Consider the following 27,256-nt stretch of genomic DNA (forward strand, 5'->3'; position numbering starts at 1 on the left):
GACTCAACACTCAGTAATATAGGCTTCTGATCAAAGGTAGTACCCGGTGGCTGAGGTCCTCCAAAAGCAAGAGCAGAAGAAATAGACTTGTGAGCTTCTTCCAGTTCAGCTTCAACAATGAGTAAAAGAGATCTTAATTCTTGGGTTGAAATCGGGGTAGGCTTAGCCCTAATTATAGTTTTCATAGTAGTATAGTCTGAAGGCAAACCAAGAAGAACAGAGGCAATTATGTCTTCATCAGTCATATGAATCCCTACGTTAGCCAGCTGATCACAAGCTATCTTCACCCGATCCAAGTACTTGTCAATAGAATCTGAACCTTTTCGGAGTTTATAAAAGTTGGTCTTTAATTGCTCTTTGTTAAACCATGAAGTAGAAGCATACCTCTCCTTGAGCAAACACCAAAGTTCTCTAGAAGTTTTACTTCCAACAACAAAAGAGAGAACATCACTAGATAGAGTGGCAGCAAGCAAAGTCATAACAACATAATCGTTTTGCTTCCAGTTTATGTACTCTGTTGTGATTTCAGATGTGACTGTGTCTTCTTCTGTGATCATGTATGGTGGAGGACAAGGGAACGATTCATCGATATATTTCATTAGGCCACAACCTTTTAACATTGTCTCTAACAAAAATTTCCATGTGACATAGTTAGAGTTGTCTAAGCGGATTGGAATCAGATTGTAGAAATTGGACAATAGATAATTTTGTAACATAGTACTGTTATCCATGATGCAAGGTAACACAGAATTGTAAAAGAAACTCACAAAATCTTCCCAGTTCAATTCAAGCAAAATTGTAGATTGTAGACCAGAGTAAACATTGATGTCGAGGGAATATCAATGCAGAATTCTGTATCCCAACAATCCCTTATCACACCCTAATAATCCATAGTGTATATAACACTATCCAAGAATATGTATAAGCACAAACTCATCCATTTACAATTGCTTTTCCCTTGTCCCGTTTGTTGGCTGTCTTTCATTCCAATATTCTCCAAATGCAAAAATCACTCCAATTGCTTCAACACAATAAGTACTCCAATGGAGACAAGCAACATTACACACAATCAAAATGGTTCTAATTAATCACAGTAGGTTGCATGATTCGATGTTATGAACACAACCACAGAGAAACCATTCTACGAATAGCCACAAATAATAGACTGGAATTTAGATGATCAATATACCCAGAGACCAAAGTGAATACCAGTTCGCTTTCTCTTTGAATTGCCTTGACACAAATTTTCACCTCTCTGTGAATCGCCTTTGAACAAAAATCCCCAAAATTTTAGGGTTTGTAATACTAAAATATCAAAATTCCAACTTATCACTGATGCAACTACTTTGAGCTTGAGAAAGTGATCGCGAACACTGTTCATATAAATCCAAAGCGTCGATAAAGGGAAAACAACCTTGAATTTCAACAATTTCGAATAGAATCAACAATTTCGATATAATCAACTTGGCAAAATATTTCACTTATCTGACCCAATCGGCATGACCATTGCGATTTGACGAACAACACTGATGAACTGAACCGAAAAACTGTGCAATTCTCAAGCAAAACTAGGTCACCGATCGAACCTGGCTCTTGATACCATGAAAGCTTTGTATATTATCTTGAGGAGAAGGAAAGAAAACGAAGAAGCTAGAGGTCTGTATTTAATCAAGAAAACAAGAAAACAGAGCACATTACAGAATGAGAGTACTAACACTATTTATACAAGAGTCAAGTACATGTATTTATACTATAGAACAGTATATCTAACTTGACTTGGCAAAATACCCTTTTACCCTTAACAATATATACATCCCACATAAGAAAAATGGGAATTGTTTATGGGTTTATAAGGGTTTGGACCACTCCATCAATTGTCAATTGATTTTGGATGCGAACCCCAAATTACTTTATCATGATATCATAGCGGGTTATTCCACATGAGCTCCACGTCACCCAAAGTTATCCGCGTGTATGGCTTGAAAATTCGCAACACGTGCGGGAGCGTATTGAGAATATATACATCCCACATTGAAAAAATGAGACATTGCCTATAGATTTATAAGGGTTTAGACCACTTCATCCATTGTCAATTCGTTTTGGATGCGAATCCCAGATTACTTTATAACTTTATCATTAAGAAGGCTACACATTACAATTAATTAATTAATTAATTAATTGAAACCTGCTCATAATGGTAGGCAATACAAATAATTTCACCATGCATGGTTTCACAGTTGCTTGGGCTTAGGTAAGACGAACACATCTGAGGGTCCCAATCTGGTTAAATTCACATAATCTTGGGGACAATGTGCTGATGCCCCTGGCATTAGCAAACCACTTAGCCTAAACAATCTGAAGAAGTACCCTTCGGCGTAGTCAGGTCCGTACTTATTTGGAATTGTGAAGCTTCTCGTCAGCTCATAAAATGCATTCACCATCATAGTTATTTGCACCGATGGGGAGAAGTAATTCTTGTTTGGCTCTTCTGGAAGAATCTGAATCATTAAGAACATATATAGAATTTAATTAGAAGAAGCATTCTCAGACAGATTTCATTTCAGTAATGTGATTGATAAGAGAAGAGAAACTGCAAGCATACCTGTGCTTCATAGTTTCTGTTATAGTAAAGGCAGGTCCCAAAGTGCTTGAACATGAGGGCCTTGTCATCATAGGGTAACCTGGGCACCATATCATTACTATAAACAAACCTAAAATACCTAACATTGTGCTCTTTCAATACTTCATTTTCCATGTATTGCCCAAATTCCTTGTCTCCAACCCTTGGCTGCCCAAATGTATAAACTCCTTCCAATTTCTCCAACAGCTTGTTTTCCTCGTGCAATGCCAAAATTGCAGGGAAGAGAATTGCTAACGCTCCGCCTAAACTGTGCCCTGTTATGATATATCTCGCCTTATCATTTTCACTTAGTAGCTTTTTCAGCATGTCCCTAACAGCATAGTAAGCTAAGGGGTGCTTGTCATCTTGCTCGATTTTCTTTGGCCAACCGATATTTTTCTGTAAACCTAGAGCTTTCATGAAGCCACCATGGATCTTTCCGTTTACTCCACCTTCAAGCTCATACCACGAAATATCAAAGTCAGAGCACCATGCATCTGCATCAAAGGGTTCGGTTCCTCTAAAGGCAACAACAATGGTATCATGGTCAGCACGTGATCTGTCCCGAAGCATAAAGGCTTGTGTTGTAGCTTTTCCCTGATACTCTGCAAGAAAAATAATAATTAGTTAGTATTAAAGTAACTGACCACTTGCATAAATATATTTTATAGGGCAAATTTCATTTTAACTCCCTAATCTTTGCACCCTAAATTATTTGAGCTCATACATTTTTAATTTCATCACGGGTGTCCATATACTTATTAATTTCAACCACTCTTGTCTAACCCTCGGCTATCTTGCCAATGATTGTGTGATGTATTTTGAAATTGTAGTCACATAAAATATAATTTTGCATGCTACATTAGTGAATCATCATCATATTTACAAAATACTTGACAAAAAAACTAATTATTGGACATGATTAATTAAATTGGAGAGCACAGAGGTACATGTGGTGAAATTAAAAATGCAGTGCCACAACTGATTTAAAGTGTAAATGTTAAGAAGGTAAAATGAAATTAGCTCTATATTTAATTAAGATGATATACTGTCAAATTGTTAATCTGAATCATTAATCACAATCAACTATTTTTGTGCGAATATGACATTATTGTATATGCCAATGTATTAATTCTCGGCCTTGGATGCTTCTTACCATTCCAGAAGTCGTAAAAGCCCACGAACTCCATCTGCCAGAGTTTGAAAACAAAAAACAGAAAATTAGGCATGAGTTTCACAATTTAATCTATTATTACCATTCTAATTGAGTTTTAATGGAAGCAATATTAGACCCAGTTGAAGTTGTAAATTAAATAATGTGATACCTTCCAGTGATCTTGGACTGTAGTTTTGATGCAGGCATGGTTCTCATATGATAGTTTAGAGGCCATCACACTGAGTGCTGCATTATATTTTCCATCTCCAGGTTTGATTCTACTGTCCAGCTTTACTCGCTTATCCAAATTTCCAATAAACGACAAGAATGTTTCTGAGTTGCTATCTGGTACAATGATCTTGCCTGCGTGCCAATCATAACCCAAGTGATTAATCTCCATTCGATAATTAGTCTAATACATGCAGATTATGTATTTTCTCGTATTTTCTATCTACATCATAGTTCACACTTTATATAAAGTATCAATAGTTGATCATAACATAACAGCAAAGCTAGAACATAAGGAATAAGACAGTTCATCATAACCACTACTATAATTTAGTGGCTTCCTTCACCAAAAAAAAAATGAGTGGCTTCCAACAACTGCATGCGTTTATTAGAGCAAGTGCACCCGTAGTCAAGAAAAGGCAAAGTCGAGAAGTCAAGAATTCGACCAGTCAAGTTACTATTCACTGCCACTGGACATAGGTTTGCACCGGTTTTTTTTCTTAACCAGTCAAGACTGTTCATATATATATTGGTTATTAATTGTTTGCCGTTGGATCTTCTACTTAATTGAAATGGACCGCTGTGATTTCATGACAGTTACCCACCTTTTTCATGCTTGTAGGGTGGAGTGATGATGTCAGCCATGTTATGGCTTGGGCCCAGCTGGCAACCCCTCAAACCCAGTCAAAAATTTAGTCATGCTGTTGCCTTTTTCTTTGGCCTCAGTCATTAAAAGCCAACAATTGGCTGGGCAAGCTTCAACCGGTGGAAGCCACAATTTCAACTTTGATGACTGCCACCTCACCAAATCCATGTTTTGCCCGGTCAAAGAGGAACCGGTGAACTTGCTCTTATTATTCTTTTCTTTGACTTGAGACAGTGACAATTTACTTGCGTGGATGTATATCAATATATAATTCAAAAAAGAATAAAACAAAAATATTTACTTCCAAATACATACCAGTTGCAATCTCTCTCTCTCCCATGGAAGAGCGCCGCCGCTCGACACGGCTGCTTTCGTAATAGAAATAAAATTTTAAACTGATTTAATTAACTTCGTCGTAAGTATATCTATTTAGATTTTAGGGGTTACTAGTCCGTTCACTTGGTGCTAATTGATTTTATGCTAAATGTTTTTATTTAACGATACTCAAAGACCGAGCAGTCTACTTATGAGTGGTGACGAGAGAGTATGCTAATCTGTAGATTCCACAATCATTAAACAATTGCATGAATATGAGAATTAGGAAGCAATTAAAACTAAGTACCTCGCAAAAGATTTAGGAGCAGTCCATGCAAGCTGCAGCCATTAATTGACAAAAAGTTCAAGAACATTTCGATTGCCCAGCCAATAACTGCCATTGGCTTCGACACAAACTGCAGCAACTTCTGCACCACAATAGACAGAAATATGAGCCATCTGCGCTGAAAGTCATCTTCTTTGTCATCGGAGGAGTCAACGAACTTTCTCTTCTCCAAGTTATTGGAGATCAAGATGTGAATCAGATCAAAGAAACCCACATCGTTGGGGTCCAGTAGCATGTAATTGCTGGAAAAACTCTTGTTACAAGCCATGGCTAATGAGAGAGAGAGAGTATTTCTTAGTACTGTTTGGTCGAGTTTATCTGCTATGCAATAAAACCAGGTGAGAGTAGTCTATTTATAGGCAGAGAGCGTAGAGTACTTATACACAAAGCTCGATCAATGTTACCTGGATCACGGGTCGTACCGGTGTGAATACGCGGTACGCTAGTTACCTAGGTACACGGTATGATAAGGGTAGGTTTCTGAATTTTATGCACTCTACTTTTATAATCAAACTCTTAAATTATTTTGAAGGATTGATTAAGTCATTAACCAATTAAAGAAAGTTTTAAATGTAAAGAAATAATCAAATGAATTTGAGTAGGACAATTTTTAGGGGTGAACGAGCATATTCACCCCGTTGTCGATTAACATATTTTTACTTAATAAAATTATAATCCAACGGTCTATATCTTAAATTATCCTTTAAAGATCATCTCTGTAAAAAATCAATCGAATCGAAAATCGTTTAATTGTCTAATTGAATCAAACAAATGGATGGTTCTAATAACACTTACTACTACTATGATGAACCGTCCATGTATTTCATAGAAATGAATAACTAAAAGGTCTTCAATTTGATTGATTTTTTACAGAGCTAATCTTTGTATTACGTTATATAACATGAACGGTTGGATTAGAAAATTATAAAGTTATTATGCGTTAATCGCAAAAGATGGTGAATATGCTCATTCACCCTAGGGGTGAACCTAAGAATTGTTCATTTGTGTTTGTCAACAACAATAATTAGAAAGAATTTAATGACCAATGTATGAAAGAGAGGCAGATAATGCCTTTAAATTTGAATTAAAGAGTAAAATGGAAAAGAGACGTGAGAAAGTCAGAAAACATATTTAGGAGTCAGAAAACATACTTTTGTAATCCTCTTTTGAACGTTCCGCGTAACTTGAGAGCTGGTTCTTTCATTATCAGTACGCGGAGGATTCTACGAAAATGGCTAATCACGTCCCAGAAACTTCATTTTCGACAAGGCAAAGAACCGGAGATACCAGATCAGAGACTCCGTCACTCTGAGAGGCACATCCACATGCATACAAGCTAGAACGGGCCCGGTCTTGTCTTTCGCGATGTTTCGTGATGTGCCAGGATAAAGATATATGTCGTTTTACACAAACGGGAATAAAGAAGGGCGAAGTGGCGAACACATGCAATATGCTCGGCTGCTCGCTCCCACACCAATAATTTCCCATACATGGAAAATCTTTCCCTTCTCGTTCATCTTTTATTTTCTATTTTATCACTCATATAAACCCTAAAATAATATATAGTCGTTCTTGTAGAAATATTAAAGGTACTGTTAGCCTTGATGTGGTCTTGGATATTCATCAATACTCGTGTGATTCACGCGCAAATGATTGAAAAGAAAATAGGGTACAGGACTTGCACATCAAAGTCCTACACTCCAACGTACTAATTATGCCTCTAGTCTTTTAATTATTTTGTATCATTTTAAATCTTGTACGTAAGTCTATATAATTAACATCCATGTCAATGATCAAATTAAAAGTAGTTATTTGTGTTTTATATATCCAAGTCAATATATTGGTGAGCTAATTACTGCTTCTCATTGGGATGTTGACACTGTTAATCATTTGTTTGACCCTGTGGATGCGGCATTAATTTTGGCTATTCCTTTGAGCTCAAGATCTGTCCCAGATAGACTTGTTTGGCACTTTGATGCTAAGGGAGTCTTTACTACTAGATCTGCTTATGTCCAGGCTATTGAATGGCTACATTCGATCTCCTGCTTCTGCATCAGGTGGTTCAGAGGTATCTAGTATTTGGAAAAGTATTTGGGCAGCTAATGTTCCAGGTAAGGTAAAGGTTCATATTTGGAGAGTTTGCTCTTCTATTCTTCCTACAGTATCACAGTTATGAAAGAAACAGGTGTTTATTGATGAGGGATGTGTCTTCTGTAATGCGGAAGAGGAGACGATTGAACATGTTAGTAGATTGCTCTTTTGTCAAAGAGATTCTATGTCTATGCCCGAGCCTTGAAGGTATTTTTTCCAATCACAATGTTGCTTCTTGTTTGGATTGGCTGCAATTTTGTAATGGTATGCTTTCTCGGAATTTATTTTCCCTATTGCTGTGGGGAATCTGGTCGATATGGAAAGAAAGAAATAAAAGAGTTTGGCAAGGGAAGATGTCTATTCCTACTCAGTTGAGATACGGTTTTTGCTCCCAACATGTTTTGTTTAATTCTGTTGGTATAGGGCTGCGCCGTAAGGCAGCTCGAGAGGCTAGGCCGTGGTCACCTCCTCCAATTGGGTGGGTGAAGGCTAACCTAGATGGTGCTTTTGATCAGTATACTAATTGTGGGGGCCTTGGAGTGATAATTCATGACTCTTCAGGTTTAATTATGGGAGGTTGTTGCAGGAAAGTGTCTAATGTCACAACCCCTGCTATGGTGGAAGCGTTTGCTGCTAGATTGGCTTGTCAGTTTGCTGTGAGTAATAGCTTGGCTCCAATTATTTTTGAAACTGATTGCCAAAAATTGGTTAAGGATATCATGTCCGATGAGGAGGATGCTTCTGGGTATGGGAGGATTGTGGAAGATATTTCTTTTTTCCAAGCTTCTTTACCGAGTTCTTCATTTACTCATGTCTTTAGAGAGTCTAATTCAGCTGCGCATATGTTAGCTAAGTTAGCTCTTAATTCTAGTCTAGATTTAGCTTGGAGTGGTCAGATTCCCTCTCGCATCAGCAACTATGTTGCTAACCATTGTATGAATTAATTCCAGTTATAAAAGTTTGACGTCTTTCCCCTAAAAAAAAAAGTCAATATATTGGTGATGATTTTTTTCTTACTTCCATATCAATCTTAGATTCTCTTTTTTTTTTTTTTTTTTTTTTTTTCTTTTGAACATTAATCTTAGATTCTCTTTTGGAACCAAATTACTACAGTATGTTGGTCTGCAACCAATAGCTACAAGCCTACAAGGTGGCTCTGTATATATGACATGAACCATCCAAAAAATAGTAAATAGAAAACCCATACCCCCTATAGCAAGACCAAGAGCAAATTATATTTTTCGCAATTTCATGGATCCATATAAATTAATTTAAAGTATGTATTTTAGAGCAGATAAAAAAAAATAATTTAAGTTTCGATCTCAACATATTGATAGGAATTATCATTTTTGTTTTTAACATTTTCAACGTTATTTACCATGGAACGTTTTCATGCATTTTCATGTTACAGATCTTTACTTCCATGGATGATGAAAATTAAATACCTACCGATCGACAGGATAGGTGGAAAAATCTTTCTCTAGAGAACTATGGACAAAGAGTGAACGATTATGTTCATGATAAGTATACCCCACCAGCACTAAAACTAATATGTGCCTGATTATTGAGTTTCTAGCATCATTCTTAGTCAAAGTCTGTTTTTATTGTCCAAAAAGAAAAGAATTGAAGTGTATTTTTCTTTTGCAAATAATAAGCTGCTCTCATATATATCTCAATTAACACCCTTCTCTTTCTTATCTAAAATGGAGATGATGAGGTGGGTTTTCTGAAAAGCTTCTTGTAAGTGAAGATGGGAGGAAGACCGGGACTAAAAAAATTGTACTGATCGGCGGAGGTTAAATTAACCTTATGTTGCTAAGTTTTTCCTCAAGATTTTTATTTCTTTGTTCTTTGCTGTATATCGATGGATGTGAAGGAAGTCTTGGGTATTGTTCACATGAAATCATACAATTATATATTGTACTTACAAAGACGATTTTAGAAGATGAAAAAAGTCTGGCTGATCGATGAAAAGGAGAGAGATTATTAGCTGGAGTTGATCTAATCTGATTGAATATATTAATTATTTTTTCTTTTTAGAAAAATACGGTTGATTGCAGCACAACCTAGCCTCACCCTAAAGAGGTTAGGCTCTTTAATGCTGAGTTTGCGTTGACATCACCAATTGATGCCCGTGATAAATTGGGCTAGGATGGGCAATGTCATGGGGTTTTGCCGAATTTTGTTGCCAGGCCTTTTTAGTTTATTAGGAGTGTTTCTATTAATTAGTAGTTGAATGTAAAATTACTTTTTTGAGGGAAATTACTTAGATAATGACTTATTTTAATTGTGTCTATGAGAGATGATTCATGTCTCTCTTTTTTTTTCTTTTTTTTTTTTTAAAAAGAGAGAGAAAAATTACGGCTGAAAACCTCTTTTACAACCAACACCTAAAAGCAAGTCCACCGGTTCCTCTTTGACAGGGCAAAACATGGATTTGGTGAGGTGGTGACCTTCAAACACCAAATTGTGGCTTCCACCGGTTTGTCCTTGACCAGCCAAGATTGAGATTTTCTTGACCCAGTCCAAGAAATAGGGCAATGGGTTGACATAATTCTTGCCCAGTCGAAGAAGCTGCCAGCTTGGCCCAAGAAGCAACGTGGGTGACCTCAGCCGAAGGAGGGGAGAGGCTGAATAGTGCAGACGCGCGTGAAGGGGCCGTTTTTTTGTCGCGTAGCGCTGAGCTGCTTCACGCGTGAGGGAGACGCCATTTTTGTTGTGTAGCGCCAAGGGGAGGGACAGCTGCAGGGACGTGGCAGTCATCTGTTGGGCTTTTGGAATTTTAAAACCAACGGTCAATTAATCTTGGCCGTTGGTTGCAATTGATGTGAAGATCTGATGGTATATAATTAATATGTATGATTATATAGGTAACGGTAACAAAACGGTAAGAAAAAAAATTGAAAAAAATTCTAAAAATTTATCTATAAATACCTACCATTTTTTTTACATCTCACACCAAAAATTATACTTCATAGTTACACCTTCCTCCTCTTCATATAGCTCTCATCATCCAAATTTGTTTATATCCAATATGGCCGAACAAAGGGGAAACACACGTCCAGTGGCCGGATAAGAGGGAGATCAAAGTGAAGATGATAATACCGAAGAGAAAAGGAGATGGACAGATGAGGAAGATGTTCAATTGTGCAAGTCTTGGAAAGCTGTAGGCCAAGATCTGGCTGTGGGCACAAATCAGAAAAAAAAAAAAAACGACTTATGGAGGCGCGTGAAGCTACACTTTGTCCCAAATTGGCCCAAGAGCCGATCATCTTCCTCTTTGCAGGGAAGGTGGAAAATTTTGAAGGTTGAACTCTTTGAGTGGCATTGTGCATTAAGGCAAGCAAAAAATTGGTACAAGAGCGGTTCAAATGCGGTTGATGAGGTATGTATTTGTTGATAAATCATTTAAAAATCATTTAATTTGTTGATACATTATAGTAAAATATTACTTGATAAATAATGTAGTAATTATAATATCGTTTTAATTGTAGTAATTGCTTTTCGTTATAATTAAAATAATTAGTTGATAAATAATGATGTAATTACAACGATGTTTATATTTGTACTTATTGATTTTTATTGTAAAACGGTGAGATACTTTCTTATTAAAATTATGACCTTATAATAGATGACCCTTCATAATAGCATTTATATTTGTACTAATTGAATTTTTTAGTACTTTTTTTAATTACGTAGCAAGATGAAGCACAGAAATTGTGGCATGTCGGGATGAAGAGAAGAGGGAAGACCAAAAGACACTTGTTTCAGAGTTTTGATAGTTACGCTGTTGTGGAGGGCTTTGCACAATTTAAAGGCATCCATAGCCATACATCCGGAGGAACATCAAATGCAGGAAGTCAACATACGCACAGACAACCAATTGCTGAAAATTCTTCCATCAACTTGGACATGGATGTAGATGAGGTAATTGCAGGTGAAACTGCAGATCCTAATGTGAGGCCTCAAGGAAGGAAGGCTGCGAAAGAAGCAATTCGGAAAGGAAAGAAGGCAGCGAAAGATCAAAGTCCTTTGTCAAGCGCTGCCAAGAGTATAGCGAACAACCAAATAGAGGCAACCGCTGGCAAGAAAAAACTCGATGAGGAATTCGCTCGAAGTCTCCAAGAGGAAAATCAACGAGATTGTATCCGATTGCAAATGGATATGCGAAAAGAGGCATTCCTATTACAAGAGATGGAATAGCGAATTAAAGAGAGGGAAGAGCATATTATGGAGATTGATACAAGTCAGATGACGCCAACTAAAAAGGGTTATTGGTCAAGAAGGCAAAAGAAGATAGCGGAGAGAGAAGATCTTGGCGAGCAAACGCCACCTTCTATGGGTGGATACTATCCGCAACCCAATTTTGGTGGTGCATTCCCACAACCAAATTTTGGTGGTCCATTCCCACAACCTCCTTACCCCGGTGCATACCCACAACCACCTTACCCCGATGGATTCCCACAATCTCCCTTCACCGGTGGATTCCCACCACCTCCCTTCACCGGTGGATTCCCACAACCCCTTTACCCCGGTGGATACTATCCACAACCACCTTACCCCGGGGGATATCCTACACAACCACAATTTTCACCTTTCTCTATGGGTGATTCCACCAACCCTAACCCTCACTAGGCCAAAAAAGCTAACAGACAACGGGCCAAAATTGTTGTGTGATTTGGACGATCTCCGTTGTGTATCGGAGTGTTGTGTGATGAAAAATGGCACAACGGTGGAAAGCCGTTGTATGAACCACCAACAGTCAACAATTTTTTGTTATCAACGTTGTACCTTCCCTCGGCAGATGCTAGGCACAGCTGCCGCGCTGCTATGCTCGGCATGGCAGGTGCATGCGTCAGACAGCAAAATTTGTTTCAAGCTGTTGTTTGAAAGCCTAGTCAGACAACGTATTTTTTAATTTCACTATCGTCTGATTTCTCCTCACACTTCAGTTGTAGAGTATGATTGTTGTGTGACTTGATTTTGGACAACAGAATTCAGTTTTTACAGTTGTGTGATCGTAAATGAGAAGACATAGTTTTTGTAAAACCATTGTGTGATATGTAAAAATGAGTTAAGCATCTGACCCAATTTTGTGTATTCAGACAATGTTGGATTGCCATTAGATAAAACTGTTGTCCGATGTATAATAATGCTCCATTTTACCTAATGAACATTGATCAATTGGGAAGAAAACACATTGTAAACCAATCAAATGAGTAATCCAACCCATTCTATATACCTCAAATGTTAAAAGGGAGCATTTCCCAATCATCCAAGCCAACATTCAAAGAAGAAAAGTATTCTCATACATGCCCATCTAATTGAGACATCAAAAGCTTATACAAATACGTATTGTTTCAAAACACTTCTCTTATAAAGTCTGCATTGATGGTTGGCAAATTCCTTGAACAAATTCTTTAGCATCTTAGCTTTCCTGTATTCTCAACCTTTAACTCATTGCTACTTGAAGTTCTGCCCTCCAACGCTATCTACAAAACATATAGAAAGAGTACATTATGGAGCAATTGAACTATGCAACTATACAAGAAAGCGCACACCTTTATAAACATCCCAGAAAAATATGTTAGTTAGGCCCAATCGTACCTATTAGAGTAATGGAATCACAATGACAACAGAAAAGCAAGACAAAAAATTTGGTATACTTATCAACATAAAAAGTCATGGCTTCAAAAAATTAGGATTCAAAGAAGATACTCATGGCTTCATGGCCTTTAGTTCATAAAACTTCACTGCTACCAAGAAAGAAATGTAAACCAACTATCAGAGAACAAGATTCAATAATATCCAGGGAAGAATGAAAAAATATATTGCTGAAAGCAACATTTTAAGAAGAGATAGTCCACTGTTGCTTCTTAGTTCACTTTGAAGTTACTTAAAGACTAAGCTACATGGTGCAGGTGTAATAGATATGCTTAATGACCATAACATATCCTTAGATCTATCATGAATAAAAGAGGATGAGCCTAGAACACTGATCTCTCAATCACCTCCATACGTGCAATACATAAAACTACTAAACAAAGTAAATTATAAATTTCTCTGATCCCAAAGACCATTAAATAAATACTTGCTCACTAAAAGACATCTTTTAGTGAAGTAAAAACCTTGGATTTGAACAATAGAGAATACTTGTTTTGTAGTTACAGACAGCATTTTAGGTACCTGGGTATTCAAGTTTGAAGTTATATGTATACAAACCATCACCCAAATGACCCAAAGCACGCAATCCAGCATTCACCCAAAACAGATCATGAGTGAAAATCACAATAGAAAGTAAGATACTGATAATCATTTTAAGTAACGTAAAGTTTATTCCTAAGTAATTTAATCTAAGGTTTAGATACCAATTACCACCTGAACTATTAATCTGTTACACCAGGGAGAGACATCATTTTGTTTTCTGAAACTAACAAAACTGAAGCCAGTTATAATTCTGGAGTACAAGTGTAAAAATTCAAAATTTATGACCAAAAAGTAAGAATCTTTTAGACTTTTATAAGAAATAAAATAAGGGTGATACTGCAGGGTACCTGGAAAGCAGAGTAGAGAGTACGGTATGAATTGACATAGGAGTAGTCATGGCTCTTAGGAATCGGCGGGGTGGTCCTCTGAAATCTGAAAAGAGACCTCCCATCTGGCTAGCTGTTCTTCCACTTGCTGGGTTTGTCTCCGAAATCCAAAATTTTTAAGTCACTGCTCTTCTTTTCTAATTTTTTGGCACCACTATCTATCTCTTTATATAGAGCTGAAAGAGTGACAGTGCATCATCAAGAAGATCTCCAGTTTTCCACAGAAAGAATCCCTATTATTACTAACCTTCCAAAACCAAGGCAAAATTTATAGAACAAAATTGCTGAGTCCATAAGTACGGTCAGAAACGAACAAAATGGAAGTTGCTGAAAGTCAAGAAGAACCATCAATTAAGATTACCAAGAACTGATGGCAATAATATATAACCACATGCATATACCTTATTTCAAAACAATAAGGATTAGAAAAACTAGTTTAAATAAATCATCACATTACTAACCTTCACAATGAGAGTGTTGATGACCACGTCATTCATAGGGCAACCAAAAGTTATGTCAATGAGGCATTTTCCATCAGACTGAAATAAAAAGTCATGAAGCAGCAAACCATATCCAATGGTAAATGCAGTTTTCCAACCACCAGTCACAAGATACCTAGGCTCAATTTCTAGTTCTGTCTGCAATCACATGGAAGAGATAAGCAAAATCAGGAATAAAGAAATTAAAAACTATAAACATAGGTCACTTAACTTAAATTCATTACCTTCTTAGAATCACTCCATAAGTTAGATGTTGAAATATTACCAATTTCGTCTCTATAATAGACAGAATGAGTTCTTGGTGGCAACTTTGCAACAAGACGCCAATGGCATACTGATCTCTCACGTGAGGTCTGGCTTGATAATCAAGCCTGCAGAAAAAATGGCCAATAATAAAAATCAAACTCCAAAATCCCGGCTAGCATAGTATTGCAAATAAACAAGGACCTTGAAAATTCTCCTTTGCTTTGGGCACAACCATGGACAAATTTGTAATGCTCTGTCACTTGAACATTACCCCAATGGGAAATCTCTATATCTCGCACCAACTCTTCAGCAACAGCAAAGGGTTGATTGCTTTCACAATGAACAACAATAGGTGAGTACGAAAAGGGAGGGAGATTCTCATATGGACCATATTTGATCTCTGAACCAACATTCTTTGTATTATCTACTCTCATATAAGATTCGTTCCCTGCATCAGGCAATTTAACACTGAGTGTTTGTGCCTTGACTGCATAAGGAGAGAGGTAGAATGCAGTATCCTGAAACACTAGGAGCTGAATGTCAGCCTGCATAATTTTCTCCGTAAATGGCTTCAACGTATGGGTGAAAAAAAGCCAACACATCAAAGGTTAAGCTCTCGCCCTTGCCCAGTCCCTTTGGTAAAGCTACCGAGTAAAAAGTCAAGGAAGCAGGCACGCCTCTAGGGTTAACAAGTTGAACAGCGTAGCTAGTACTAGAACCTTTGGCTTTTCCTTTCCCTCCTTTCCCTCCACTGGAGGTTGCCGCCACATGTGCCAAATGCTCTGCCCGAAAACATGAGGGAAAAGAAAACAAAACCTCAGTAACCAAGTCGCTTCCCTCATTCTCCACCTGCACAGCATTCATGGTAATGCCATGAGTAGAGTTCAATATAAATATTTATGTTCCAACTATATCTAGATACAAAAACTCTTTGCATTCTTAGGAAGATTCTTTGACTAAATCAATTTATAGAATGCAAATAAGAATTCAAAATCTGCTAAAGATATTCCAAATTTTCGATTGAGTCATTGATCTCCAACATGTTCAACCATAAACATCCACTATTAAGAAATCAATGAAGGATAAGAACTGGGTACCTTGAGTGTGGAAGTGATGTGCACAATTTGTGATGTCAAATCAATCTGCATGCAAACCAACATTGAATAATCAGCGGTCACTACTTCCATATACACACAAGAAATTTCAAAACATAACCGATAACAATACTTTGTGATTTCAACTAGTGATCCATAACAAGGAATGACAAGCATGAACATAAGAGATGCACAGGAAGGAAGAGATCTCAATGATTTAATTCATGAATGAAAATTTGAAGAACACAATCGGGCAATTAGAGAATGAGAGAGTTACGCGTCGGTCAACTATGGAGATGACTAGATCGGAGAGCACGGGTGCCCATAGAATGGAAACTGCCAAGAGAAACAGACCAAACCTCGAACCCATGTCTCGTATCTCTTCTCTCTTCTCTCTGTATCAGAAACCAAATTCACATCCATTTTCTTCAAGTAACGAATCTCAGACATAAGCAAATAACATCAAGATCAAGATTCACTATAAACAAAATCTGTGACATCTTCACAAACCAACAACTGAAAAAAGGGACAGAGAAACAAAGAGCTCACCGTGGTAGAAGCGGCGGTCATCGCGTTGAAACAAACGGTGGCGCAGATGACTATGCCCTTCTTTATTTTCTGACCCAGGACCTCACTGCGTTGACAAATCGAGTACCTACAAATCCCCAAATTGACATTGCAAACTAGAGATCGAAGAACCCTAATCTTCAGTAGATCGAATAACCTCGTTCTTCTGTCCAGTACGCAGAATCCTCCTCCTTCACAAATGGAACCTGAGTGACGGCTGAGTCAAGATAATAGAACCCTAATCTCGGCGGTGATGTGTGTAGGCTAAGGTCATGATGTAGATGTAGATGTAGATGGAGGAAAGGATTGTGGAGACGATAGGGAAAGAAGAGCGAATTGGGAAGAGAGAGAGAGGAAAACGCGAGAGGAGACGATGTTTTGAGGAGAGATGGTTTTGAGGAAATGACTATTTTTGTCTAACTGTAAGTCAAGCCTTAATTAAGATGTCAAAGACTCAAAGGCGCATTCTTTTTTCTTTTGTATTCATAATCAGACAATACATAGATTAAATTAGGTTGTCTGATTATGTATACATAAAAAAAAAATTTTGACGATAATGTATACATAAAATTTGAGCTGAGGTTTTAAATTGGGAAAGTCCCGCTATTTTAATTTCACAGTATTAGTTTTGGCGCTAGAGATAGACATTTCTCATTCAGACAACATAAATAAGTAATTTATGTTGTAGGAGCTCACAATCATCACATATATGTCAATCAAAATTTGTAGGTTTGGGAGGGAATGAGTGGCATTTAGAGACACATCCAAACATTCTCAAAATATCTTCCTTGATCATACAACACAAAGTAAAAAACTGTTGTATGACATTTTGTATGTTACACTCATACAACGGATATAACTATTCTGTTGTACTATGTAGTACAAATTTAGAGCCAAATTTGAGTCAAGGTAGGAGGGAAATGTGCCGCTCAATTTTCTTTCATTCACACAACAAACCATTATTTTAAGTGTTGTGCAATTACCTTTTGCCTAAAAACTTCTGAATTTTAACAGCATTATACGACGCAAGTTTTTTAAACGTGTTGTATGATTCACTTTCCCTCATCACACAACAAATTTTTTTTTTTCGTTATGCTAAAAGTGTTGTATATTGAGGTTATTGGCCTAGTGCCTAATGATGACCCTTCAAACACAAATTGGATTCCTAGAGAGGATGAGGATCATGATTTGAATAATTAGGTGATTATGCATGTTGTGTAATTGTATTGTACTTATTCCTAGTTTTTCATTTATGTAAGCATAAATTTTATGAAATAAAAGTTGTATTTGAAAATTCCTCTTATTAAAGCACACACCTTATATTCAAAATCATAGCACATAAAAAACATAATATACAAACCAAATTAAAATCACACTGACATAAAAAACATAGACATTAGCCAAATTAAAAGCACACCAATGAACAGTGAAAATGATGAACAATGAATGAACAATATTGACTGGTCAAGAAACAGAACGGGTGGAAACTCATGTCCAGTGGCAGTGAACAGTTACTTGACTGGTCGACGCCTTGACATTTCTTGACTACGGGTGGACTTGCTCTAAGGAATCAAACAGAAAAGCTAAAGAAGCAGTCAGGGGGAGCGAGTTGCGCCAAACATTAGCCAGAGAATGGTGTCCTGTTTTAGCAATGGCATCAGCCAGAATATTAGCTTCTCTTTTAACATGCTTGATTTGCGAAGTATGGAGCAATTTGCGAAGTTGTTGAATATTGTGCACAATGGGTTTGAGGCGCCAAGGAATCTGAGTAAAACCAACTAAAGCATCGATCAGAATTTTGGAATCTCCTTGTATTAATCTAGATGTGTAAAACCATGTATTACAGCTGCACGAAGACCAACATGCAGCAAAAGTCCTTCAGCAAGCAAGACATCAGTAGAGTTGAGACGCTTACAAGCTGCTAAAATATGTTGTCCATCTGCATTTCTGAAAACGAAGCCTCCAACTACGGATATCATTGTGTAATTTCTCTTAATAAAATTTTTGTTTGACCAATTCTGCTAAATATATTGAAAAATTTAAGGGTTGAATTTCTGACTTTTTTGCTGTGAATTTAAAAAGAAAATGGTGGAAAATGAGACCATGAGATATGCATTCTTGCGCCTTGATTTTATGAGTAAGGCCCCTTCAACCAAATGAGTAAGCCCATTAAATCATCTCTGATAAAGTAATTGGCAATGGATGGAGTGACCTAAATCCTTTTTTTTTCATGTGGGATATTTAATCTCAATGCCCCCGCACGTGTGGCGAATTTTCAAGCCATACACGTGGACAACATTGGGTCACGTGGAGCCCGTGTGGTCGTGAGACATGCACACGTGGTAATAACCCGCTCTGATACCATGATAAAGTAAGGGCTAAATACTAGTTAGTACCCTGTGGTTTAGATCCAAAATCAATTCAGTCCTTGGACTTCTAATTTCATCAAAAACACCCCTGCACTTTCAATTTCGATCTAATAGGTCCAATTCGTTAATATTCTATTATGGGTTCAAGTTATAGTTGGATTATTTGTTGAAAACTATTTATTTTTAATAGTAGGACTCACTCTTAAATTGACTATGCAGACCACCTCGACACCACATCATAAAACATAGGCCATCTATGAGCCACGTTAACAAGTTAAATAACACAATTGTCGGAAAACTAACAAATTGGATCTATTAGATCAAAATTGAAAGTGCAGGGGTGTTTTTGATGAAATTAGAAGTTCAGGGACTGAATTGATTTTGGACCTAAACCATAGGGTAGTAATTTGTATTTAGCCCATAAAGTAATTTGGGGTTCATATCCAAAACCAATTGGCAATGGATAGAGTGGCCCAAACCTTTATAAATTCATAGGCAATGTCTCATTTTTCCCATGTAGGGATGTTTAATCTCAACAATCTCAAGTAGTGTATATATCATTCATTAATTTGAGCTCGGGCACAAATAGGTACAGATTTTTGCATTTATTTCTTTACTAAAGTCGAGATCCCATGACGGTCCGTTGAGATGCCTTACACTAGATCCATCTTACAAGTAAACATATATAGTACACACAGAAAGAACCAAAATATAGCAACATAAATTGCAGGCCAAGACAAAACCGCCAAGATTTCATCTACCTAGCTCGGTCGATCTCCATCTCTTTGCTTATATAAATAAGTATACCGAAATAGAAAATGGTAACAATTCACATACTGACATAGTGGAACATAAGAAAATCCGTGCGTTTACCCCCGGTGGAGGAGGGCATGATCACCCGCTGCAAGACAGTGTTGGATCTGCAGGCTTTGCCCGAAGGATGCATAGCAAACATCATCTCATTCACGACTCCTAGAGATGCCTGCAGGCTGTCCTCGCTTTCCAGGATTTTCATGTCGGCCGCGGAATCCGACACCATTTGGTTCAAGTTCATTCCGCCTGAGATCCATTCACCACTATCTCCTCTCTATTGCCTTTCCAAATCCAAGAAGGAGCTTTACCTTGCACTATGTGATTCCCCAGCACTCATTGACGAGGGCAAGATGGTAAACTAAAAACACCTTGATGTTGTCTCCGGGTTTTAGCCCATTATATTATTATTTGCCATTGACCTCATGCGCCATGCAGAGTTTGTCACTGGACAAGTGGAGTGGGAAGAAATGTTACATGATATCTGCAAGGAGCCTTCAGATTATTTGGTCTGATACTCCTCAATATTGGAGATGGATTTCTTTCCCTGACACCAGGTCTGTAAAACTTTTTCATTCCTTATTTAGACGTGAAAAAATTCATGTAGAATAATGCACGCATAAAATTTGCGTCCATAAATAAGCAGTTTGTATAGTTTTAAAAATTGATTTGAATTAAACAGGTTTGAGGAGGTGGCTGAGCTTCTTGGTGTTTGGTGGCTTGAAATCAGTGGAAAAATTGATAGACGCATGATGTCTCCGTCGACTCTGTATAAAGCTTATCTTGTCTACAGGTTAACTGCAATGTCTTATGGATTTGAGTGCCAATCTGTGGAGGTCACAGTTGGAGGAGAATCTAATAAGCGGATTGTGTTTCTGGAAGATGCGGGGCGGATAAAGAAGAGATCGGTATATTGGACTCACTTTTTGGGTTTGCATGCCGCACTGGTACAGGCACAGTCATCGTCCCAGCCCAGAGAAATCGAATTAGCTCGTCAATATCCAAAGGAAAGAGCTGACGGCTGGTTGGAGATCGAACTGGGTGAATTTTTCTGTGAAGGAGGTGAAGAAGAAGATGGGGAATTGGAGATGACTTGTTCCGAGATCAACGGTGCTTTCGCCAAGGGTGGCCTCATTGTTCAAGGGATTGAGGTCAGACCCAACAGGATATAGATAGATCTTAATCTTATTGCTAATTATAATTAATCTTGAATATAGTGAGAGAATATTTGATGGAGATGACCGGACGTAGTATTAACGTTTGCTCTCTTCTGGTTAAAAATGACATCAAAGGGCAAAAACCTTTATTAAATACAATGATGTACCATAGTCACACGTTTGTATTTTAGTAAGACAATAAAAGGTTCTAACAAAATAAAGTCATCAAACAAGCTCGACAACAATAGGAGAAGCATATGAAATACTAATTAAATCGATCGAAATCCAAAATGTAATAAGTTAAGCTGCAAATCTCATCAGCAATGAGAGTTTGACGAACAATGATATAAATGAGGAGCATCTAAAATACTAAATGAATCAAGATAACTACATCAAGATAGCAGTTCTAACAAAATAAAGTTATCAAACAAGATTGCTCGACAACAATCAGGAGGAGCATTTGAAATACTAAATCGATCGAAATCCAACATGTAACAAATTAAGCTACGAATATCATCAGCAATGAGAGTTTCATGCATGAACTTGATATAAATGAGGAGCATCTGAAATACTAAATCGTTTAAGATATAACTACATCAAGAAAGCGGTTCTAACAAAATAAAGTCATCAAACAAGAGTGCTCGACAAAAATTAGGAGGAGCAACTGAAATACTAAATCGATCGAATCCAAATGTAACAAATTAAGCTACAGAGCTCATCAACAATGAGAGTTTCGCCAACATGATATAAATGATATGCACACCACATTATTTGCCAGAATCGTTGTAAAAGCTAGAGTTTGAGATGCTTTAGTGAAAGATTCGCATCTATTTGATTTAGGAGTCTCAGCAACATATAGCACAATCTATCTCCATGCACGTTAAAGTAATTAAGGTTTTACGGTGACAGGCCAAACTTTTATAAATTATTATTAGTTTATTTCACAATATGATCTGTTTATTCTGGAAGAGGAAAAACAAAACATAAACCTAGTGAATATACAGCTAAGAATTCGGTCTATCTAAGATCAATCTCTCTATAAACAAACAAAACTGAACTTAGTAACACACGGAGTGTGTACATAAACAGGCACAATATATAAAACATAAGAAAATCCGTGAGTTCTCACCTTCTGGAGATCAGAAGAAGAAATGGTCACCTGCGCGACATGCCGGACAGTGCTGGATCTGCAGGCGTTGCCCGAAGGGTGCATAGCCAACGTCATCTCATTCACAACACCTCGAGATGCGTGCAGGCTATCCTCGGTGTCCAAGATTTTCAGGTCGGCCGCAGAATGTGACGCGGTCTGGGACAAGTTTCTTCCCCCTGATATACACACGATCATATCCTGTTCTGTGTCTTCCTCTTCCGGCTCTTGGATCAAATCCAAGAAGGAGCTTTACCTTCATCTCTGCGACAATCCAATTAGCACGGGAAAGATAGTAAGTTCACGACACCTGCATGTTATTTTAGGGTACTCGATCAGGAATCCTGCCTCAAATTCTTAGGGTCTTAGTTCTAGGCTTCTTAATTACTTTTCTAATGATTGTCATTGACATCATGAAGAGCTTTTCACTGGACAAGTGGAGCGGAAAAAAATGCTATATGATATCTGCAAGGGCCCTCCAGATACTTGGGTCTGGTAGTCCTCAATTTTGGAGATGGATTTCTCTGCCCGATTCCAGGTCTGTAAATAATTGAATTAGTTCATCCCAAGATTTGTCTGCAACTCGCTAATTGAAGGTTTCAATATAATTAATTACCCATGCATAATGTGTTATATCAGCTAGAAGTGGAGAAGAAAGTAATGTTCTAGAATCGTTGCTATGTATGTGTTTCTTGTTTATTACTATTTATATATACTTGTTCCTCATCATGATTACTTTTATGAGAGAAATTTAAATGTTCAAAGATCATTTAGTACATTATTTTGTTCAGTCATGATTGAAAGAATCTCTCCTCGATCTTCAATAATATATAGATGTAGTTTAAGATTTCTTATTAATTGATTAAGAAAAATGAAAGTAAAAGTGTGAAACTAAACAGATTTGAGGAGGTAGCTGAGCTTCTCGATTTTTTGTGGCTTGAAAAATCACTGGGAAAATTGCTACATGGATTCTGTCGCCATCATCCCTATATAAAGCTTATCTTGTCTTCAAGTTAACTGAGCGAGCTTATGGATTTAGAAGCCAACCTGTGAAGGTCAAAGTTAAAAAGTCTTATAAGGTAATTCTAAAGTGAATCTTTTTGAAGGTTTATAACTTTATATAGTACGTACAACGGCAAAGGCATACAATTCGGAAAGTGGTTAAGTCTAGTTACACTAATACCTGCAGTTGAATCCAACAACAGTGGGAGTAGAAGCCAATGAGCAGCTTGTGGTTTTGGACCGAGCAAAAAAGAGATTGTACTGGCATCGCATCTTAGGAATGCATGCATCGCATTCCCAAGAAATTGATGAAGCTCCATATCCGAGGGAAAGAGCGGATGGCTGGTTAGAGATTGAACTGGGTGAATTCTCTTATGAAAGAGATGAGGAGTTGCTGAAGATGTCTTGTAAGGAGAATAGTTGTGGTGGCTTCAAGGGTGGTCTCATTGTTCAAGGGATTGAGATCAAACCCTATTTTGGAGAAAGGCCGGATCCAAGGCAAAAATGGCAGTCTTTTTGGGCCAGAATATGGAACAGGGCCCAATGTTACTCTTATTGGATCAAATATTCTTTTGGTCCTGATGTTCTTATTATTGGTATTCTCAACCGAAAATTCAACAATGCATTTAATATATATAAAACATGATACTATTTTAATTATTGGTGTTATCCTAAAGTTTTAATTTTTTAACATTTTACTCAAGCTTTAATTAGTAATTTATTATAATAATTACAAAATTCATAATTTATTCCCAGGGTGTAAAAGAACAATAAAAATGGGTGATTCTAGTTGAACCTCCAATTAATTGACTTTGTCAACTTATATGAAAAGATAAATAAGGACAAAGAGATAAAAATGAAAAATTAAGTAAGTAAATAAATAAATACTCTTCTTACCTCCTCCAACCAAATATAACATTCAATTAAATTTTTTTTCTTCCCGATATTTCCTTATATTGCCTATATAGTTTTATAATTTACTTAAAAGAATTAAGTAAAAATAATAATTTCTATACATGGCCTATCATTTATTACAAAGGTAAATTCAAAACAATTTGATTTGAGAATTTTCTTAAACTAAATTAATTGAATATTATGATATAGTTATTACTTGATTTTCCAACCCAATACCCTTGAAATCATTCTTTTAGCAAATTCAAAGGGGTTCCAACAATATATCAAGATCAAGAACCAACCATCTGATTAATTTTGGTGGAGGAGAGACCTACTCATAAGAGAGCAATGTCATGTGATTTTGATTCATTTTTGTTCTCGTGGTTGAAGATAGAGATAAAAAAATAGAATAACAGATTGTTGTATTTCATGTTCAATGACATTTTGGTAAAAATAAGGAGGTCTACTTAGCTTTTCAAGTATTCTAAAAAGTAAATTAGAGGTGTACTAAGTATGGGAGGTCCAAATAGCAAATTTGGAGGTCCAACTAGAACCACCTAATAAAAATTCAAAAACCACAAAATTAACTACACTACATACCCTAACTAGCGCAAACTAGACCCAAATTTCTAAAAAATAAAAATATATATAAAATAAAATTCTCCAAGATGATTTCCACCAAAAGCTCTTAACTATCGCACACGATTTTTGGCAAAAATTTCATGTTCTTATTCTTCCTACCAAAATTTTTCACTCTTAAATCATGATTTTCAAATACTTTTTGAATTGACAGAACTCAAATATCATAACGTAGATTTTTTAATGATATTTCAAAGTTTAAAATTCATAAAAAGAAAGTTTGTGGTTTCAATGTTCCATCAGTTGAAACACATCTTAAAATCATGCTCTACAAATGGTGAGCTTATGATAAAAGAGAATTTCAAGAAAAAATAGTGTTAACAAGGTTTAATATGTTTCAACTTGTCATTGTATTCCATAGGTGGAGATGCACTGTGATCAAAACATGAGAAGCCTTGTTAACACTATTTTTTCTTGAAATTCTCCTTTACCATAAGCTCATCACTGTAGAGCACGATTTAAAATGTGTTCCAATTGACAAAATACTGAAACCTTGAATAATTTTTTTTAATGAATTTTATTATTTACTAACTTTGCAAAATCTTAAAAAAAAAAAAATTACATCGCAATTTTTGAATTTTGTTAGTTTCATAAGCGTTTAAAAATCATTATTTGATGGTGAAAAGAATTAGTAAGAAAATGAGAACATGCGATTTTGACCCAAAATCGTGTACTATAGATCATCTTGGTAAAGTTTTTTTTTTCTCTTCTGCATTGGTCAAGTTTCCACATAGTTGGTTCATAAATCGTAGTTAACTTACAGTTTTTAAATTTTTATATTTCTTTTGATGTTGAAAAAGACAATCATTTTTATAAAAAGGGCAAAATGATCCAAACAGTGTCTCACCTTTTTGCAATTCTAAACTTTCGTACCTCAGCTTCCAAAACTATCAGATTGGTATATGAAGTTCTCACCTCGACGGAATTTCGGTATCTGGAGCCATTAGCTCCGTTACGGTGCATGCCACGTGGCATATTCCTTCATGTTTTAATTCATTTTTTTAAGCATCTTTTTCTATTTTTTTTTTCTTTTTCCCTACTTTCTTCTCTTCCTTCGCCGCTCAGTCTAATCTCTCTCGATCCTATTCTTCCGATCTGATATGGCTGGTCTTGGTGATCTTGCCTCATATCAAGCATCTCCCTGTTGTTCATTCTTTATCGTTTTCTACTCATTTTCAAAACAATCAGCTTTGATAGAATTGGGATTTTGGACTTTTTTTTAATTTTTAATTTTTATGGTGATCTGGGTTTTTGAGGAAGAAAGAGGATGAGAGCTCATGATTGGGATTAGATGAGAAGAAGCAAGGACGAAAAGAGAGGAATTGAGCTTTGCGTTTTGATTTGGGTTTGTTACTTTGGATAATCAATCTGGATTATGACCAAAAAACAAAAATCTTAAGCAACCATAACAACTCCCCCATATAGTCTTTTCTTCTGCAATACTGGGCTTCACCAAAACCCCTTTCTCGTTTTCTCCCATCTCTCATTGTCTCCCTTTAACCCTAACCCTTCTCTCCCCAAATGGCCACCGCCAACCCTTAGAGAACGGCTCCACCAAGGCTCTAGAACCGGATCCGCAACCCGAACACGTCACCGACGCCGCCACAACTGCCGCGTCCGAGTCTGACCCGCCCACCACTACAACCAATAACAACCAAAATCAGAACCCCGACTCCGAATCTGTTCCCAAATCAGATTCTGAGGCTCTAGCGACGATTTCCAGCCATGACACCAAAATCAGAAGGTCCACAATCTTCACCAAACTCAATCCATGGCTGCCTCATCCTCTCTCTGCAACTTCCTCTCCTTCCTGACACCCTCAAAGCCCTCATCACAAGCCAAATCCCCACCACCCCATCTCCATCTCTCCCAAACCCAAAAGCCCAGAGATGCCTTCGTCCCTCTAGTGGCCCAACCTGCTGGTCCCTCTTTCTGTTCTTCCTCATCATAATTGGAGTCCGTGATGAATCCCTCCCTGGCTCATAACGATTCCAATTCCAACTCCTTCCGATTCCAATTCCATACCCGAATTATGATGCCCCATCAAAATCAAATAATCCAGGCTTTCTGATTGGAACAAACCCAAGAACAGACATTTTACATGAAGAGGGTTTCCCACGATTTTCTTCATTATGATTAGAAACGAGAGAGAAAAAGAGTGAGGAAGAGAAGTAAGAGATTCAGAAGGGAACAAAAATGTAGAGAAGCAAAAATTAAACCATGGTTAGAGTATAGACAAGTTGCGGAGAGACAGAGAAGAAGAAAAAAAAAAGCTTAGAGAAAAGAAAGAAAGAAATAATAGATTAAAATATGAAGGGACGAAAATACCCTTCAAAATATGTCACGCGGCACACACCTTAACGGAGCTAACGGCTCCAGATACTGAAATTGGGTCGGGGTCGAGAACCTCAGATACTAATCTGATAGTTTGGGAAGCTGAGGTAAGAAAGTTTAGAATGGCAACAAGGTGGGGACACTGTTTAAGCCATTTTCCCTAAAAATCAAACGTAGTGTAAAATCTTTTCCGATGACAATGGCCTTACTCCACTATGTAAGTGATTCAAGTAATAAAAGAAAACACAAATCAGAGTAATACATGCAAGTAATAATTAATTAATACATCTCACTACGTCAATTGTCTTTACAAATACAAGGAGAATACTTCGACAAACAGATCATCATCTAAGCATTGCAGGATTAAAAGGAAAAAAAACCCAAAATTGATGTATTTTTGCCTAAACAGACAAGCAGGGCTGCCGCCTCAAGCCACGGGCTCCGAAGGGCCTCCAGAGTTTTTGTATATATGTTATAGATATTATATATATAAACTTTACAC

At 37.0% G+C, this 27,256-nt stretch overlaps 4 protein-coding genes and 1 pseudogene across 5 annotated transcripts; 3 read left to right on the forward strand and 2 right to left on the reverse strand.

The window, feature by feature from the left end:
• Positions 1-2,152: 2,152 nt before the first annotated feature.
• LOC133720752 (triacylglycerol lipase OBL1-like) lies at positions 2,153-5,658 on the reverse strand. Of its 2 annotated transcripts, none has more exons than XM_062147223.1 (5): positions 5,273-5,658; positions 3,946-4,139; positions 3,777-3,810; positions 2,603-3,225; positions 2,153-2,498 (listed from the first exon to the last, which is right to left on the reverse strand). In XM_062147223.1, the coding sequence occupies exons 1-5, from the start codon at positions 5,577-5,579 to the stop codon at positions 2,232-2,234; spliced, it is 1,425 nt and encodes a 474-aa protein (XP_062003207.1). In that variant the 5' UTR covers positions 5,580-5,658; the 3' UTR covers positions 2,153-2,231. The 2 variants fall into 2 exon arrangements, with proteins under 2 accessions (XP_062003207.1, XP_062003214.1); XM_062147230.1 differs by lacking the exon at positions 5,273-5,658 and adding an exon at positions 4,610-5,254.
• A 1,628-nt stretch (positions 5,659-7,286) lies between these two features.
• Positions 7,287-8,346, forward strand: LOC133712430 (uncharacterized). Its single transcript, XM_062138562.1, has 2 exons — positions 7,287-7,422; positions 7,826-8,346. Exons 1-2 carry the CDS (start codon positions 7,287-7,289, stop codon positions 8,344-8,346), a joined length of 657 nt encoding a protein of 218 aa, XP_061994546.1.
• A 4,274-nt stretch (positions 8,347-12,620) lies between these two features.
• On the reverse strand, positions 12,621-16,795 carry LOC133727381 (dolichyl-diphosphooligosaccharide--protein glycosyltransferase subunit 1A-like). The gene is given in 9 exon segments (XM_062154972.1): positions 12,621-12,894; positions 13,957-14,633; positions 14,720-14,820; positions 14,823-14,866; positions 14,943-15,331; positions 15,333-15,590; positions 15,839-15,883; positions 16,113-16,223; positions 16,385-16,795. Coding segments are annotated over 8 exon segments (1,176 nt in total). The 5' UTR covers positions 16,406-16,795; the 3' UTR covers positions 12,621-12,894; positions 13,957-14,426.
• A 2,612-nt stretch (positions 16,796-19,407) lies between these two features.
• On the forward strand, positions 19,408-20,911 carry LOC133727382 (F-box protein PP2-B10-like). Its single transcript, XM_062154973.1, has 3 exons — positions 19,408-19,937; positions 20,020-20,138; positions 20,264-20,911. Exons 1-3 carry the CDS (start codon positions 19,662-19,664, stop codon positions 20,751-20,753), a joined length of 885 nt encoding a protein of 294 aa, XP_062010957.1. The 5' UTR covers positions 19,408-19,661; the 3' UTR covers positions 20,754-20,911.
• An 877-nt stretch (positions 20,912-21,788) lies between these two features.
• Positions 21,789-23,533, forward strand: LOC133712515 (putative F-box protein PP2-B12; annotated as a pseudogene).
• Positions 23,534-27,256: the final 3,723 nt, after the last annotated feature.

Source organism: Rosa rugosa, chromosome 1 (genome assembly GCF_958449725.1).
Source record: "Rosa rugosa chromosome 1, drRosRugo1.1, whole genome shotgun sequence".
Classification (NCBI taxonomy): Eukaryota; Viridiplantae; Streptophyta; class Magnoliopsida; order Rosales; family Rosaceae; genus Rosa; species Rosa rugosa.